Genomic DNA, 19,121 nt, shown 5'->3' on the forward strand with positions numbered 1-19,121 from the left:
TAGTAGATGGGATGGGTCCCCTGAACCTTTTATCTCCTGTAACGGGGCCACAGAATGGAAAAAATTGAGAAAAAATTACACCTGTTCTAGGGTGTAATTGCTCAGTCTATGATGGAACTTAATAGCCAATGTGTGCCTTGTACATTTTTCTAAGCTCTAGGTGGTAAAGCCTTTGAGATTAATTTACATTATTTTCTCTGTTGTGAGGATACTAGCATCTGGTGGGCTTGAGTGATTATAGGTTGACAGAATTCTTAGCAAGGAGATTCTGCAACTATGTTCTCTGACCTAAGAAATGAAAGATTTTGTAAAAGAAGTCCGACTGTCCGACTCTCTATTTGTAAAATAGGGAAGTTCTAGTTAACTGTTGAGAGAAATGGTGTTAGCATAGTACAAAATGGAATGGATGGATTGTGATAGTGCTGCAGTTTGCTGGAGAAAGGGGATTGTTTTGTGTTCCCTGTTAATAAAGAAATCGTTCATTATGTGAGCCTAAAAATAAAATCAGATGAAAAATTGTCTTTGTTTGCATAGTTAAAAATAAGAACATGTAAAAGGAGCTTAGAGGAGAAATTAAATTTGCAATAGACAGGTGTTACAAGACCATTATTTTGCACACAGTAGATACCTGGAAATCTGGGAAGGGTGAATGAAGGAAGATGCGCTGATATATTGTACCAAGGGGTGGAATGAAATGTGATAAAGTTATTTAAGGATTCCACCAGGGAGTCAGAAACATATAATGTATAGTGATTGGGCACAGTTCCCTGAAAAGATCAGAAAAGCTGTTCTCCAACCCAGTCAGCTAATCAAGTTAACAAACTAAGGATCCATTGCTAGTATTATGGTAGTTTAACTAATCTGTTGATAAAGTCTATAGTAATATGACTTTTTATATTGCCTGCTGCTCTGTAGGAAGTTTCAGAAAACAATCTATATTTTGGGCCCATTTTTCATATTTGGATACATAAATTACACTCTAGAATGTGGGTTTTCAGCTTCTGCATTTGAGGAATCTAATCAGTGCATGAACGCCTAAAATAGATATTTAAGTGTTTAACTCTTATCTGAGTGCCAAAATATGATTCTGAATGCCTTAACTTTGACACTCAAGTTTGAAAATTGGGCTCCAGGAATCAGATGTTTACATATATGTATATATAAAAATGTGTATATATAATGTAATACAATGTAAATAAAGTATTCTCTCTATATATGTATATAGAGATTTTTCACATGCATTATATATGCAACTATATAATACACAAATGTTACATATCTCTATATTGTAGATAAAATTCACAAACACATTATATATACACACATTTACTATATGTGCAAAAATACAGAGGGAGAAAGAAAAGTGGAAATATATAATAAATTAAAAGAAGCATATTTGTTCTGTTTGATACAAGAGACTTAATATGACTTGGTAAGATATCTATTTTACTGAATTTTATAGTAGGTGTGCTTTAAATGAAAATGAGGGGTTTTTTGTTCGTTAAAAAGAGTATTCATACACAAAAAGAACCTACATGATTTTCTATATTGTGTGATCTGCAGATGATTTATATAGTGAATTTCAGTGAACTGAATAATAATCTCAAGGTTTACCAACACTCTTCAAAGTCTGCAAATAATATTCTCTGTAGGAATATTTAGTCACATTTCCAGGTTGACTGAGAAACTAATACATTTAAAATGTTGGCATTATGACCACCAAATCATTCTTTATAGGGTACCAAAGGTCAGAATGTAAAGCAACATTAGTGGTTTAATTTTCCAGCGCTTTGCCAAATCTTATGAAATGCTATGTTAGTGTAAATGCTATAGTTAGAGCTAAAGTGCATCTTTCTCCCTTGCATTAGCTATCACCCCTCTCTCTCTCTATCACTTGTCTACGTTTCACTGAAGGATTTTAAGAGATCTGGCAAATTTTGTACAACTACTGAAACTTGAGACACTAAAAGATATATATTCTCATAATTTTTTAAATCTCTCACAGTGAAACTATTGTGTTTTGTTCTGTGAATAAAGTGTGTAATGTTTTTATTCGGTGTATTCTGTGGAAGATGGATACAGTCCTATACAGTAGCTATTTTCGTTGTTGAATCTCCCCGTAGGTCCCTTTCAGTGCTACAATGTCACCAGTTCGCCTGCATTCATCCAACCCCAATCTTTGTGCAGACATCGAATTTCAGACTCCCCCAAGCCAGGTAGCTGACCCCTTGGAATGCTCCATGGAGTACATCAAACTTCAAGAAGAGTTTTGCCTCATGGCACAGAAAGGTAACTAAAAATGTACAATCTGCATCTTACAAAAACTGCTATATTTACATTTACGCTGTTCATGGTCAGAACTTTTGTCTGGATGAAATATAAATTATATGAAAATCTTTTATCCAAATCTGGTTTCGATGAAGATCATATAGGTTTAATTTTTAAAATATTTTCTATGCATCAGGTACATATATAGGGATAGGTGAATCCTATATCATTGGAGATTTTGTGAACCTCCTGAACCACTACAGGGGCTTGCAAAACTTGGCTGAATTTGCACACATTTTTTCCTTTATAGAAACCTGTGTTTTTTTTCCCCTAAGATAAATGAAATTCCACTGTCTCTAATGATCTTGTACAACTTTATGCATGACACACCAATTAAAGTTATAAAAGGTCCTGCTCGTACAAGAATGGATTTCAGAAACGTTACATTTTATCACCAATGAATGAATGACTGGCTTGTAGGCTGAAAATTTAAGTTTTTAAAAAGGCTTTTAAAATAGTGAAATATAAAATGAAGGAGTCATACATAACCAACACCAGCATGTGCAGGAATTGATGCACTTCTAGGTGGTTGAAAGATCTTGCCTCATATTTCACACCTAAGCCATTTACTAATAGCTTATTAATGCACATACTGTTGTGGCTATTGTCATACACGCACTGTGGCCATTTCTCTGTCTTGTGTGTAATACTATATAATTTATAATATCTTCTGTGTTATTTATTTTTGCCTCTGTCTACAGAATTCACACGCAATGCTGAATGAGTTAAGATTGAATGATGTTCAAAGTGCATCAAAGAACAGTTTGTTAGAGATTCAGACAGCAACAAATATCACTGTTTTGGGGCATTCCACTTTTGGAGACATTTAATGAAAATCAGGAATGGGATGAATTAAGCTTGTTTGAAAACCAGATCTATTTATCTCTATGGAAAAATGAGCTGGATTGCATTGGGTCTTGCTCACCTTTTCCAATGTCTCTGCTGAGTTCTCATTGTAGAATCTTTATTACCGGTGATAAGGTAAAAGGTAGAAAGAATAATCTGATTTTATTATTTATATTATTGTAGCACCTAGGAGCCCCAGTCACGGACCAGGATTCTATTGTGCTATGTGCTGAACCAACATAGAATAAAAAAGTCCCTGCCCCAAACAGCTTACAATCTAAGTATAAGACAAATGATGGATATACCCAGATTGGGGGGAAACAATGAGACAATATCGGTTAGCATGATAGACTGTGGTTTCAGCACGTTAGCAGCCTATTGATTTGTCAAGTTTTGTAGGCTTCCCGGCAGAGAAGGATAAGGACTTAGTTTTGTGGATGTTTACAAGGAGCTTCTCCCAAGCTTGAGGGGCAGTATGGGAGAAAAGCACAAAGGTGCTTGTTTGAAAATTTCCCACATAGAATTTGCAGAGCCAGAGTTAGGAAAAAATAATCTCTCTTTAGTTATAAGCTGAGAAAACAACAACTGGAGGCCATTGAGAAGGAAGAAATACTGAACTGCCTAAAGTCTGCTTTATACACACTTTTCTGATTATAAGTACACTCCTATATTTTTTTATTTTGAAATGTTCTTTTTCCATTGTCTACACACTAAAGATTACTTTGCAAGTATTCATTGACATCTGTACCCTCAGGGTTGCATTACTCGAGTGGTACACAGTCTATAGTATATCTTCTAGATGTATCACTTTGCTGATGTCCCATAAACAATAGATTCCGTGGGGAATTAGCTAAATAATAATCTTTCTTTAAAAGCTTAATGTAATTTGTAACATGACTAAAGATCTCAATCACCTTGTGTCTTGGTTGACTTTCCGTATCTACTGAAATTATATTTTTTCCGTTAGTGCAGTCATAAAAATGTCTATAGTCATACATGTGTGTGTGTTCTATAAGAACACAAGTAGGTTTGAATAATCTTTTTTCCAATATTAGTTGTTTCCATTTGACAAGCCTCCCTGCTGGTTCCAAGATTTAATGTATTGTATTTTAAGATTAACTTTAAACAGTCATGCATCATCATTTTTCATTAGTTTTTTAGCCTGAAAGAGTGAAAATGGCTTCCATAAATAGTCCAAACTAATGCTTCTTCAGTGGGCTCATTATGAGGTTATTGTCTTTGGTTCCTCGAGTTTCCTCTTGGGTAATAGTTAAATAAGAAATCATATTTATTCTAGAATTAACTAGGAGTAAAGAATAAAACGTTACAGTCCTGTTGCTTACAATTTAATGTCTTTGAACAAGCATTTCCCCTTAAAAAGTAAGGGCTCACATGAATACATACAAAATATTAACAACGATATGACTTTAACTAAATGCATATTAATATTCAAGTATAAATTGATCTTATATTCCTGATTACTTTGTCATGTCAAACTTGAAATATTAATGCTTTAAAGGATTTCTCACACAACATTATGAAACCAACAGTCTCTGTATTGATTTTCTTGATCTGTGACATAAAGTAACATCAGTAGGAAACTAAATGTAGTACCTTTTGAAATGTATTTGTCTATGAGATGGACTACAGTTATCTTAAACAACAGGTTAGGACACAAACTGAAAAAATACTGTGCCCAGTTGAAACTAGAACAGGGATTTAGGTAAACAAAATTTAATTACCTAGTTAGAAATTTGATCAGAATACATGGGTTAACAGGTGTACTCTTGGCAACAAGTGTCATAATCAGAAGTGGTCTGGACCTTGGTTGCATGTCTCAAATGAAAGCTGGCACATCTCCCCATGTAACCCTAAAATCATGATGAAACAATGGTTTAACTCTGATTCACAGGGAAGAATCACTACAGGTCAGGCTTTGGGGAAAGATTCTGATTCTTAATCATTAAACATTTAAGGATGGTTTCCTAACAACTGCCTATACAATAACCCTACGAGAGCATTGACTCTCTCAGTCCAGGAGTCATTTTGTGGCTTTGTTGGCTTGTTAAACAATTAAAGTCACATTTTACATTTCTTGTATTTATTTTAACCACAGCTGTCAAAAGTGTGACCCAAGAGCAGAGGAAAGCCAGGCTGCCATAGTTGCTTTGGCAATTTTGACAAATGATGCGGAGTCTAGAGTGCTGTTGCTGCTGGATTTGATGCAGCAGAGGCAGATGATTCATTGTGGGGTGGGAATTGGAGGAAAATTGAAATATGAAGTAGTGTTGCCAACTCATGATTTCATCACAAGTCTCACAATATTTGGTGGTTTTCTTAGAGCCCCAGTTCCTGACATCACATCATTGTATGAGAATCCCAGTTTTCTTTTAAACAAGGGAGAGAGGGGGTAAGTTTCTAGGCCCTTATGATTGGAGAAAAACTTGAAAACATAAACCCTTAGTGTTCAAAGGCAGAAGGCCTGTTTTAAAAATCTCATGATTTTTAAGATGGCCTCATGGTTTTTGAAGAGCTGACTTGTGATTCCTGACTACTTGGGATCGGCAGTACTGTGATAGTCAATGATATTGATATAGGGATGCCACTATATATCATGGTAGCTGCACAGGTATTACTTGGAAGAAACCTGAAATTTAGAAGAAGAAGAAACAGACTCACAGAATTATAGAATATCAGGGTTGGAAGGGACCTCAGGAAGTCATGTAGTCCAACCCCCTGCTCAAAGCAGGGCCAACCCCATCTAAATCATCCCAGTCAGGGCTTTGTGAACCTGGGCCTTAAAAACCTCTAAGGATGGCGATTCCACCACCTCCCTAGGTAACCCATTCCAGGGCTTCACTACCCTCCTAGTGAAATAGTGTTTTCTAATATCCAATTTAGACCTCCTCCAGTGCAACTTGAGACCATTGCTCCTTGTTCTGTTCCCAGTTCCCAGTGGGACATTTTACAGTAACTGTTTCAGTGTTTCAAGTTACCGTGACTATCCATCAATTAATAGTCCATAAAATACTGCTGGGCTAGAGCTGAATGTGTAGGACAGGTCTCAACACATGGCAGCATGCACAGCCACCACTGAGAACAGCCTAGCTCCATCCTCCTGGGAACTGCCCTTCAGCTAGTTGAAGGCTGCTATCAAATCCCCCCTCGCTCTTCTCTTCTGCAGACTAAATAAGCCCCGTTCCCTCAGCCTCTCCTCATAAGTCATGTGCCCCAACTCCCTAATCATTTTCATTGCCCTCCACTGGACTCCAATTCATTCACATGCTTTATGTAATGAGGGCTCCAAAACTGGACACAGTACTCCAGATGTGGCCTCACCAGTGCTGAATACAGGGGAATAATCACATCCCTCGATCTGCTGGCAATGCTCCTACTAATGCAGCCAAATATGCAGTTAGCATTCTTGGCAACAAGGGCACACTGTTGACTCATATCCAGCTTCTTGTCCCCAGGTCCATTTCTGCAGAACTGTCACTTAGCCAGTTGGTCCCCAGCCTGTAGTAGTGCATGGGATTCTTCCATCCTAAGTGCAGGACTCTGCACTTGTCCCTGTTGAACCTCATCAGATTTCTTTTGGCCTCCAATTAGTCTAGGTCACTCTGGACCCTGTCCCTACCTTCTGGCGTATCTACCTCTCCATCCAGCTTAGTATCATCCACGAACTTGCTGAGGGTGCAGTCCATCCCATCATCCAAATCATTAATGAAGATGTTGAACAAAACCGGCCTCAGGACCGACCCCTGGGGCACTCTGCTTGATATCGGCTGCCAACTAGACATGGAGCCATTGATCACTACCCGTTGAGCCTGACAAGCTAGCCAGCTTTCTATCCACGTTCTAGTCTATTCATCCAATCCATATTTCTTTAACTTGCTGGCAAGAATACTGTGGAAGACCAAAATCTTTCCTAGAGTCAAGGAACAACATGTTCACTGCTTTCCCCTCATCCACAGAGCTAGTTATCTCATCATAGAAGGCAATTATGTTAGTCAGGCATGACTTGCCCTTGGTGAATCCATGCTGACTGTCCTTGATCACTTTCGTCTCCTTGAAGTGCTTCAAAATTGATTCCTTGAGGACCTGCTCCATGATTTTTCCAGGGATTGAGGTGAGGCTGACTGGTCTGTAGTTCCCCGGATTCTCCTCCTTCCCTTTTTAAAAGATGGGCACTATATTTACCTTTTTCCAATCACCCGGGGCTCCCCAAATCACCCTGAGTTTTTAAAGATAACATCCAATGGTTCTGCAATCACATTCAACCAACTCCCTCAGCAAGCTCAGATGCATTAGATCCAGACCCATGGACTTGTGCATGACCAGCTTTTCTAAGTAGTCCTTAACCTGTTCTTTCACCACTGAGGGCTGCTCACCTCCTCCCCATATTGTTCTGCCCAGTGCAGCAGTCTGGGAGCTGACCTGGTCTGTGAAGACTGAGGCAAAAAAAAGCATTGAGTTCTTCAGCATTTCCCACATCTGTCAATAGGTAGCCTCCCCCATTCAGTAAGCGGCCCCACACTTTTCCTGGCCGCCTTCTTGCTGCTAACATACCTGTAGAAACCCTTCTTGTTACCCTTCATATCCCTTGCTAGCTGCAACTGCAGTTGTGCTTTGGTCTTCCTGATTACAACCTTGCATGCTCAAGCAATATTTTTTTTATACTCCTCCTTAGTCATCTGTCCAAGTTTCCACTTCTTGTAAGCTTCCTTTTTCAGTTTAAGCTCACTGAAGATTCCTCTGTTAAGCCAAGCTGGTTGCCTGCCATATTTGCTATTCTTTCTGCACATCAGGATGGTTTGTTCCTGCGCCCTCAATAAGGCTTCTTTAAAATACAGCCAGCTTTCCTGGACTCTTTTCTGTGGTCGTTTTCAGGGTACCAAGAATTGAGTCACCTTGTTACCCACCTCCTCCAGCAAGAGGAAGACTTGCTTGAGCTTAATTTGGTGTCAGCTCCCTGACATCACCAGCCTGTTAAACACAGGAGTGGCAGAGTCCAGAGGAGATTATTTGGGTGGCTGATTTTCAGATTAACAATAGGTACACCTTGGTCCCTCAGTCCCCTGGGAGCATCCCCCTGTAGTGGCCAGCCCCTCATCTACTGTATACTCACAGTAATATCAGATCTGCTGTCCACAAAGGAACTGTGCACACACCAGCTTGTATGATTAAACTCAGGATCAGCTCCTTGTGTAATGCCAAAGAACTCAGATATTTATAGTGAAGATAAGATTATTATCAAAGATTTGAGATTCAAGAGATAATGAGTAAGGATTATGGAAACAAAAAGATTACATATAAATCAAAATCATAACAATTTCTAGACACTAAACTTAACAGGTTAATCTCCTGTCTGGGTGAGACAAACTTCTATAAATATCCTTTGCAGTGTTTCCAACCAGGGTATGTTGTGATTCCATTTTCATGAATGTAATGACATTGCCTGATGATTTCCTTGGTGCAGGCTCAAGGGATGTCGTCTTTGCCTTCTCCTTATATCTCCAGAAGTTCATTGTCTGTACCTCAGAGTCAGGATGACCCCAGTAGCTTATTCTCATGTGTGCTGCCTTCCAGTTAATTTCACGCACACCCTCCCCTCACCCATTGATTTCCTTTGTAAATGACTCTCTATTGTGTTAACTTACAATGCTTAATTTACATGCCAGAGAGACAGGTGAATAACCATCTTTTGTCTGACAGAAAACTTGCCTTGATACAGACCGTAGGAGCATGTTTTAGGTAAACGTACATAACTCCTTACATAGTATGAATACATACATTTCACAATGATATTAATGACCAGCATGACCCTGGCTTTCACTTGAGATCTCACATGATTTCAAAATGGCCTTGGCAAACTGGAGAAATGGTCTGAAATAAAGAGGATAAAATTCAATACGGAGAAATACAAAGTACTACACTTAAGAAGGAATAATCAATTTCACAAATACAAAATGGGAAATGACTGCTGAGGAAGGAGTACTGGGGGTTATAGAGGATCACAAACTAAATATAAGTCAACAATGTAATACCATTGCAAATAAAGCAAATATCATTCTGGGATGTATTAGCAGGAGTGTTGTAAGCAAGACATGAGAAGTAATTCTTCATCATTGATCAGGCCTCAGCTGGAGTTCTGTGGCTAGTTCTGGGCACTACACTTTGGGAAAGATGTGGACAAATTGGCAAAAGTCCAGAGGAGAACAAAAAAAAATTAATGGTTTAGAAAACATGACTTATGAGAGAAACCTGAAAAAATTGGGTTTGTTTTGTCTTGAGAAGAGAAGACTGAGGGGGGACATGATAGCAGTCATCAAGTATGTAAAAGGTTGTTATAAAGAGGAGGGTAATTGTAACTGGGTCGGCATCTGTCTCTTGTGAGCATCTCCTTTCTTTGGCCGATATGCTTGCAATCACAGTCTTTTTCATGGGGCGGCACCCACCTCTCGCAGGCGGCCCTGCGAGGTAAAAATAAATTTGTTAGTCTCTAAGGTGCCACAAGTACTCCTTTTCTTTTTTCGAATACAGACTAACACGGCTGCTACTCTGAAACCAGTATTAAATTGTTCTCCTTAACTACTGAGGGCAGGAAAAGAAGTAATGGGCTTAAATTGCAGCAAGGGAGATTTATGTTAGACGTTAGGAAAAACTTCCTAATTGTAAGGGTTGCTAAGCACTAGAACAAATTACATAGGGAGGTTGTGGAATCTCCATATAACCTGTTCTTAGAAATCTCCAATGATGAACACTTTTCAGGAATGATTTATATAATACCTAGTCCTGCCTCAGTGCCGGAGACTGGACTAGATGGCCTATCAACGTCCCTTCCAGTTCTAAATTTCTGTGATTCTATAATATTCTTTGGGGAACCAGAATGTATCTACTAGGATCAGGATATTCTTATAACCCCCTTGCCAGTTGGCACTGGGGGAGTTCTTGGGGTCACACAAGCAATTAAATTAAAGGCCTGATCCAGCATCCATTGAAATCAATGCAAAGACTCCCATTGGCTTCAATAGGCATTGGATTGGGCCCCAACATAACTGAACATCTTACTAGATAAATCAGTAAGTCTGGGGATGGCTGGTTTATCATGTTAGCAAGCTCATGGGACCTGCAGTAAGCAAAGGGGTGTGTGAATTATTCCCCTAAAAGAAGAGTATGTTTGAAACTCGTGGGGGAGGGCGGGGAAAGGGAAGGAACATATTTGAGATTTGAAATATGTTGAACTCATTTCACACAAAAAATATGTCCCAAGCAACTGAACTTTGTACTTGCAGGGTCTATAATTGATGGTGTCTGTAGCCAGGTGCACAAAATGAACTTGATGCACCTGATATAAAATGTACATTTTGAACTGAGATTACATGCATTTTTAGGCAATTCTGTTTTTAATATGCAATGATTTGTGTTTAATTTGATCATGAAATGATAAATGTATTTATAAATACCACATTAAATTTATTGCTGACATAAGTGAGAATATTGAATTCAATGGAATTGTCTCCATTTATGAGGCAGAGAATTTGGCCTTCCATATGTAACGCCCACATTTTGGGTCACATTTTTCAGAACGGTCATAAAAAATTTTGGATGAACAAAGCTAAGATTTAAGATCACAAGCTTTCTATCTGAATGGGAATAAACATTTAGAAATCTGTAAGATTTATTTTAAAGAGAGATAATAATGTCAATACTTACAGAAATATGGAGAAGTACAAGTGTTTAATGAAGGAAAACACTTCCATGAAGAGAAGGAAAGGGAGCTTTTTAAGCTCACACAGAAACAGTTAGCATTGCATTTTATTCCGTCTTGAAGAATTTGAATGAGGAAGCAGTGATCATTTCAGTGATTCTTATCTAATTAGTAAGGTTTCAGTAGTCACTTGTATTTCCTGAATCTATACTTCAAATCTAGGGAGCAAAAATTAAAATTGGGGAGAGATAAGGGATAAGAGGCAGAATTTGCTTGAAAAAAGGTTTTTATTCCTTAATGTTTCATAATTCTAAAAAAGAAACAGCATTTTAAAGAAAAACATAGCGGCATACGTTTTATGTATGGGAAAGATCAAAGTTTATTTTCCTTCATCCTGTGTGTTTCTTTGTTGAAATTGTCAAACTGTCATTCAGAAAAGTTTCTCATATTTTAATGTTCCATTTCTGAGCGCATGGGCTGATAATTTCAAGTGTTGAATATACTTAATGAAAAAGAAATTGTTTTATTTTAAAGGGTTTTTTGAAAAACACAAGTGTGTTTCTAATAGCAAGGAATGCATGGCCAAACCACATTTAGCAATGACCAGAAATGTTATTTTTCCTATTGATGGATTTCCTTTTATATATTTGTTTGCTTGTTTGTTTTGAAGGAAGGTTTTAAATAATTGGATTTGAAATAATCACACTGTAACACCATGCAGTGATGATTATGCAGCAGTGACACATGAGCTGCAAACAGTCTTACACAACTTACGTTGTATGGGCTCTGTGTACTGTAATGTTGGCTAATACATAAAATGGGAAAAACATACTACCCCCTGCTTCCCTGCACAGTGTTAGATCATCAAAGTTTCTGTTTCAGGATCAAAGTAATCCTCTTTATTAATGCAGTATTAAATCATTGCAGAACATAAATGCAGAAATGACATACATATTATATTATTTGCAGAGAAAAATTAAGGAACAGACTAATTTGATTTACAAAGAGGGGGGAAAAATAGCTTTAGGCCCAAGTATTCAAAAGAACATGCACACTTTTACACATACCCAACTTACATGTGCACAACCACCAATATGTACACCTAAGACAAGTATATGTGCATGCTCACATTGTGTGTGCATGCCAAACTCAACTGATGCATGTATGCAATCTACTTGGGCACCAACTCTTGAAAATTTGGGCCTTAGTTTCTTATTTCTGTAAATTTTTAGGGGGGGGTGTCACAATCTTTATTATTGATTACAAGCAAGGTGTAGTACTTTGTCTCAGGAAATATTTGTTTTTTCTTTCCCCCAGTTCATTCTCTTTTGAAGTCTGCCTTTAACAGCATAGCTATTGAGAAGGAGAAGCTTAAGCAGATGGTTTCAGAACAGGACGTTGCAGGCCACAATTCACAAATAACACGTCTCAGACAATCACTTTCTCAGGTATGCCCTTGCTTTGATTTCAAGCACATGTGGAATTCTATGACTTGCCAAATATCTGTTTTTTATACTGTATTTTTATAAGCGGCAACGAGTCCTGTGGCACCTTATAGACTATAAACACAGTGGTCTCCAAACTGGGGTGCACGAGATGATCCCATCAGCTCAGGATTTAACAAAGACTGTGAATGGCTAGCCAACTACAAAAGCAGTTTCTCCTCCCATGGTGTTCACACCTCAACTTTCAGAAGAGGACTTCATCCTCCCTGATTGAACTAACCTCATTATCCCTAGCCTGATCCTTGCTTGCATATTTATACCTGCCTCTGGAAATTTCCACTACACGCATCCGACGAAGTGGGTATTCACCCATGAAAGCTTATGCTCCAATATGTCTGTTAGTCTATAAGGTGCCACAGGACTCTTTGCTGCTTTTACAGATCCAGACTAATGCAGCTACCCCTCTGTATTTGTATACACTTCCAGAGATGGCATGGAAAATGTCAAATCTTGCAGCCAAATATTTTCTCATTAAAAATTAAATAACAAAATGTGTTAGTGGTAAATTCAAACCTGCTTCTCTACCCTTGGCTTTTTGTTGCAAATGTGTTAGAGAGCAGGAGCAATATGAATGAGTCCCAAGAAAAGTAAGAAATGTAGATGTGAAAGATTAAGTGTCTCATTTCCTTGTGTGTGTTCATTGTGTTTAGTGTCTGAGCTAGATCTGAGGTATGAAATATTTGATATGAAAATCTTAGATATATTTCTTAAAACCACTGACAGCACATTTAAGGTTATTTTTTTATTCAGTTTTCCTACATTAATTTAAAAATGATGAATGAACATTCACAGATACATTCCATAAATCCATTACTCCAACTGCAAAAATGATCATAGGCAACAAAGTGAGCATTTTACATGTATGAGCATCCAGAGATTAGATTTCTTGCTATTCCTGGCCTCCCGCAAACCAATGTTAATGAAGTTTAATTGCAGTATATTGAATGAGTAACTTTAAGGTGGGATTTCCAAAAGCGCTTGGTGTTGGCCAAACTGTGCTCCCACTAATGTCAAAGGGAGTTTTACCAGTGACTTCAGCGGGAGCAGAGTTTGGCCATTGCTGAGTGCTTTTGAAAATCTTTCACTAAAAACCAGTCAGGTTAATAGACTCTTCACGAAGTGTCTTAATTCTAAAAATGTAATCTGAAAACCAGGTTCAGTTTATGTAATACAGGAATAAGAAAGTATACGTTAAACCAATTCAGTCTGACTTACTTCCTCAGCTTGCAAAATAATCCCACTTCTGGAATTCATGGATCAAGAAGAGGTGCCTAGTTTTTCAAGGGTAATCAGGGCCTATGGTATTCTTCTATTGCCTTCACTCAGAAGAAACATGGACTAGTAGGGAATACTAAGCATGTAAGAAATAGAAAAGAACATGCAAGTTTAAATGCAAACTGTAATTTACCCAGGTTTACATGTAGTTTCCTAAACTGTTATCTTTCTACTGTAAGATTTGAAGTGTTACGTAGATATAAAGATAATAGGACAGGAGAAGGGTACAATTTTTTGGCCACATAGTAAATTTGCCAAAAAAAAGCCATTTCAGGGTTATCAAAACTATTTGTAATTTCAGGTAGAATTTGGTGAACAATTTTCACCAAATAAAGAAATGAAGGGGATTTTTTTTAAAGCGAAAATGGTTCGTGCTGACATTTTCTAAATGAAACATTTTGTTTCGAACTGTTGTTTTGACACAACATTTTGTTTTGAAATTTTATCTATTTTTGTTTCAGTGAGGGGAAAAAATTCAGCTTCAGTTCTAAAAGAACCAAATTTTTTTTTCAGAATTTTTTATTTGGTTTTGCCCTTGACCTAAAAATCAATTATTTACTCAGCTCTAATAAGGAATGTTTCTCTTCTGGGTCTCTGATACAAATCCAACCCAGATCATTAGTGACTTATAGCTGTTTGCTGTGAAATGGGTTGATGGTCTCTCATTCTAGTTCCTAGAGTCCAGGTGTCCTCTTAACAAAAGTCATTGTGACAATGGGAAATTCTGATTGATGGTCTCAGTGGAGAGGAAATGGAAATCGAGCTAATTTCACTTTCCTAGTGGTGATATTTCCAGTTCAGGTTTATGTGAGGGGGAAACTCAAACTGTGTAATGTCTGTTTTACTGATAAACGAAGGACTTCAGTCTTTAGAGCTCTCACTCTAGCAGCTGTCTCAAACACTAAATCAGGGGTTCTCAAACTGGGAGTCGGGACCCCTCAGGGGGTCACGAGGTTATTACATGGCAGGTCGTGAGCTGTCAACCTCCACCCCAAACCCCACTTTGCCTCTAGCATTTATAATGATGTTAAACGTGTAGAGAAATATTTTTAATTTAAAAGGGGGGTCACACACAGAGGCTTGCTATGTGAAAGGGATTACCAGTACAAAAGTTTGAGAACCACTGCACTAAATCCAGATACATTTTTAAAAGAAGCAGAAGAAAAAGAATTTGACGCTCATAGTTTCTGTCCCACACTTATACTTTTTTATTATCCACATCCCAATTATATTTATAAATAAAGCTCAAAAGAGCAGATATTTTCCATGCCCGGTTCTAGTCTTAGTAATGAGTCCCTGGATATGTACAAATTAGCTCTGAGGCAACCGGTGATTCATGTTGGGGTGGGGGTGGGGGGAGATGAGAGGAAGCAGTACAGAATGTGCTTTAGACTTCTTGAGTTCACCGCTGTTGTGCATGTATATTTCTATACTTATATGCAGTATGCACTTTGGCTAACCTAAGCTGGTTGATTCTTATAAACAAACAAAAAAAAGAAAAGTTAATGAATACCATGGGTTTGAGTCAATTGAATTCCTTTGTTATTAGTTTATTCATGAGGCTTTGAATGCACACAGTGTCTTGAAATGAACACATGCATTCAAATATATCAGTTTGATCTGAATAGATGTGTTTTCATGCACACGTTCATTTCAGTATTGCTGACTTGGAGGCATAGCCTCTCACATCCTGCGACTGTTTGTTTCTCCTGTCTTTCCCTTCAGCATGAGAGGATGAAAAGGAGGGGGATATAGAATGTATGATGAAGTTTGGGCATATGCTGTGCAGATACCAGGGTGAGAAAGAAAAAGGAGGCATAGTTATAAGGAAAAGGGGTGAAGAACTCCCTATGTGGATCCTATGGTCAGGAAACAGTTAAGATTGTAAAGATACCGATAACACAAATTACTGCTATTCTCTAGAGCAGGGGTCGGCAACCTTTCAGAAGTGGTGTGCCAAGCCTTCATTTATTCACTCTAATTTAAGGTTTTGCATGCCAGTAATACATTTTAACATTTTTAGAAGGTCTCTTTCTATAAGTCTATAATATATAACTAAACTACGAGCCTTTTTATTTTGTCTAGCTGTATGTTTATGCAGCTGAAATCAAATTTAGCCTTCCCCTACTGAAGTCTCCAACCTCTTATCAGATACAGTATGCAGGAAAGGAAAAAGTTTTTTTTAAAGAAAGTATTAAAATTCATATTCTGCTAGACCCAATAGAATTGAATTGCTCCAAAGAGGAACTGTACTATCTTTATGCAGTTAAATGCACATTTTCCAAATAAATTATAACCCCCCCATATTACTGACTTGATTGAAATATTGGTATAGAAGGGTACAGCTTGCTCAGGAAGGACAGGCAGGGAAAAAAGGGAGAAGGTGTTGCCCAGTATATCAAAAATCTATATGTGTGGACCGAGGTTGAGATGGAAATAGGAGACAGACTTGTTGAAAGTCTCTGGGAAAGGATAAAAGGGGTAAAATACAAGGGTGATGCCATGGTCAGAGTCTGCTATAGACCACCGAACCAGGAAGAGGAGGTGGATGAGGCTTTTTATAAACAACTAACAAAATCAACAAGACTTGGTGGTGATGGGGGATTTCAGCTACCTAGACATCTGTTGGGAAAATAACACAGCAGGGCACAGATTATCCAACAAGTTACTGGAGGGTATTGGAGACCTTTTTTTTTTTCCCAGAAGGTGAGGAAAGCTACTAGAGGAGAGGCTGTTCTAGATTTGATTTTTACAAATAGGGAGGAACTGGTTGAGATTTTGAAAGTTGAAGACAGCTTGGGTGAAAGTGATCATGAAATGGTAGTGTTCATGATTTTAAGGAATGGTAGGAGGGAAAACCAGCACAATAAAGATAATGGATTTCAAGAAGGCAGACTTAAGCAAACTGAATGAGTTGGTAGGTAAGATCCCTTGGGAAGCTAGTCTATGGGGAAAAACAGGTCAAGAGAGTTGGCAGTCTTTCAAAGAGACATTATTAAGGGCACAAGAGCAAACTATCCCACTGCGTAGGAAAGATAGGAAGTATGGCAAGAAACCACCCTGACTTAACCAGGAGATCTTCAATGATCCGAAACTCAAAAAAGAGTCCTACAAAAAGTGGAAACTAGTTAAAATTACAATGGATGAATATAAACAAATAACACAGGTATGTAAGGACAAAATTAGAAAGGCCAAGGCACAAAATGAGATTAAACTAGCTAGAGACATGAAGGGTAAGAAGAAAACATTCTACAAATACATTAGAAGCAAGAGGAAGACCAAGGACAGGGTAGACCTGTTACTTAATGAGGAGGGCAAAACAATAATAGAAAATGTGGAAATGGCAGAAGTGCTAAATGACTTTTTATTTCAGTTTTCACCAAAAAGGTTAGTAGCAATTGGGCATCTAACAAAAATGCCAGTGAAAATGAGGTATGATCAGTGGTTAAAATAGGGAAAGAACAAGTTAAACATTAGTTAGACAAGTTAGATATCTTAAAGTCACCAGGGCCTGATGAAATACATCCTAGAATACTCAAAGAGCTGACTGAGGTGGTATCTTTGGAAAGTAATGGAAGACAGATGAGAGTCCATAGGACTGGAAAAGGGCAAATATAATGCCAATCTATAAAAAGGGGGGAAAGGACAACCTGGGGAATTACAGACCAGTCAGCTTAACTTCAGTACCTGGCAAGATAATGGAACAAATAATTAAGCAATCAATTTGCAAACAACTAGAAAATAATAAGGTGATAAGTAATGGCATGGATTTGTCAAGAACAAATCATGTCAAAACAGCCTAGTACTTTCTTTGACAGGGTAACAAGCCTTGTGGTTAGTGGGGAAGCGGTAAATGTGGTATATCTTGACTTTAGTAAAGCTATGTCTACACTACCAACCTTGCAGCGGCACAGCTGTGCCACTGTAAGATCTCCTATGTAGATGCTCTATGCCTGCAGGAGAGAGTTCTTCCATTGGCATAATTTAAGCACCCCAAATGAGTGATGGTAGCAATGTTGGCAGGAGAGCGTCTCCTGCTGACATAGCACTGTCCACACCGGTGCTTTTTGTTAGTGAAACTTATGTTGGTCAGGGTGTGTTTTGCCAACAAACTTGCTAGTGTAGACAAAGCCTAAGGTTTTTGATACTGTCTCACATGACCCTTCTCATAAACAAACTAGGGAAATGCAACTTAAATGGAACTACTGTAAGGTGGGTGAATAACTGGTTGGAAAACCATTCCCAGAGAGTAGTGGTGGTTCATGTGGGAAGGGCATATCAAGTGGGGTCCTGCAGGGGTCAGTTCTGGGTCCAGTTCTGTTCAGTGTCTTCATCGATTAAATAAATAATGGCATAGAGAGTACACTTGTAAAGTTTGCAAACGATACCAAGTTGGGAGGAGTTGCAAGTGCTTTGGAGGATAGGATTAAAATTCAAAATGATCTGGACACATTGGAGGAATGGTCTGAAGTAAATAGGATGAAATTCAATAAGGACAAATGCAAAGTCAGGGCCATCCTTTCCCATATGCAAAGTATGCAGCTGCCTAGGGCACCAGAAAATGTGGGGTACCAAATTTCCTGGTGCCCTGCACAGCTGTGTACTGCTTCAGCCCCCGCTCCGCCTCTTCCCCTTGGCCCTCATCCCTGCTCTGCCCCCGCCCCACCTCTTCCCTGCCCCAGCCCTGTCCCCTCTCTCCTGAGCTCTGTAGCAGAGCCGGGCCAGGCCTGCACTCACCCCCACAGAGGCCTGCCCCTCATCGCCAGCGGGGTGGGGTGGGCTGCGTAGGGCCCCAGAATAGCTAGGGACGGCCCTATGCAAATTACTCCACTTAGGAAGGAACAATCAGTTGCATATATACAAAATGGGAGATGACTGCCAAGAAAATAGTACTGTGGAAAAGGATATGCGGGTCATAGTGGATCGGCAGCTAAATATGAGTCAACAGTGTAACACTGTTGCAAAAAAAAGCAAACATCCTTCTGGGATGTATTTGCAGGAGTGTTGTAAGCAAGACATAAGAAATAATTCTTCCGCTCTACTCCACGCTGATACTCAACTGGAGTTTTGTGTCAAGTTCTGGGCATCACATTTCAGGAAAGATGTGGACAAATTGGAGAAAGTCTAGAGAAGAGCAACAAAAATGAGTAAAGGTTTAGAAAGCATGATCTGTGAGGGAAGATTGAAAAAATTGGGCTTGTTTAGTCTGGAGAAGAGAAGACTGAGGGAGGATATGATAACAGTTTTCAAGTACATAAAAGATTCTTACAAGGAAGAAGGAGAAAAATTGTTCTCTATAACCTCTGAGCATAGGACAAGAAGCAATGGGCTTAAATTGCAGCAAGGGTGGCTATTTAGGTTGGACATTAGGAAAAACTTCCTAACTGTCAGGGTGGCCAAGCACTAAAATAAATTGCCTAGAGAAGTTGTGGAATCTCTGTAATTGGAGATTTTTA

The 19,121-nt window shown here is 38.6% G+C and overlaps 1 protein-coding gene across 14 annotated transcripts in view; it reads left to right on the forward strand.

Moving 5' to 3' along the window:
- The window catches only part of OSBPL6 (oxysterol binding protein like 6), a 213,892-nt gene that overhangs the window by 155,422 nt on the left and 39,349 nt on the right, over positions 1-19,121 (forward strand). For all 14 annotated transcript variants that reach the window (XM_038422141.2, XM_038422152.2, XM_038422145.2 and 11 more), the window contains 2 exons: positions 2,124-2,289; positions 12,203-12,333. In XM_038422141.2, the coding sequence (XP_038278069.1) occupies positions 2,124-2,289; positions 12,203-12,333 (297 nt within the window). The remainder of the gene's footprint in view (positions 1-2,123; positions 2,290-12,202; positions 12,334-19,121) is intronic.

This window comes from Dermochelys coriacea, chromosome 11, assembly GCF_009764565.3.
Source record: "Dermochelys coriacea isolate rDerCor1 chromosome 11, rDerCor1.pri.v4, whole genome shotgun sequence".
In the NCBI taxonomy this organism is placed as follows: Eukaryota; Metazoa; Chordata; order Testudines; family Dermochelyidae; genus Dermochelys; species Dermochelys coriacea.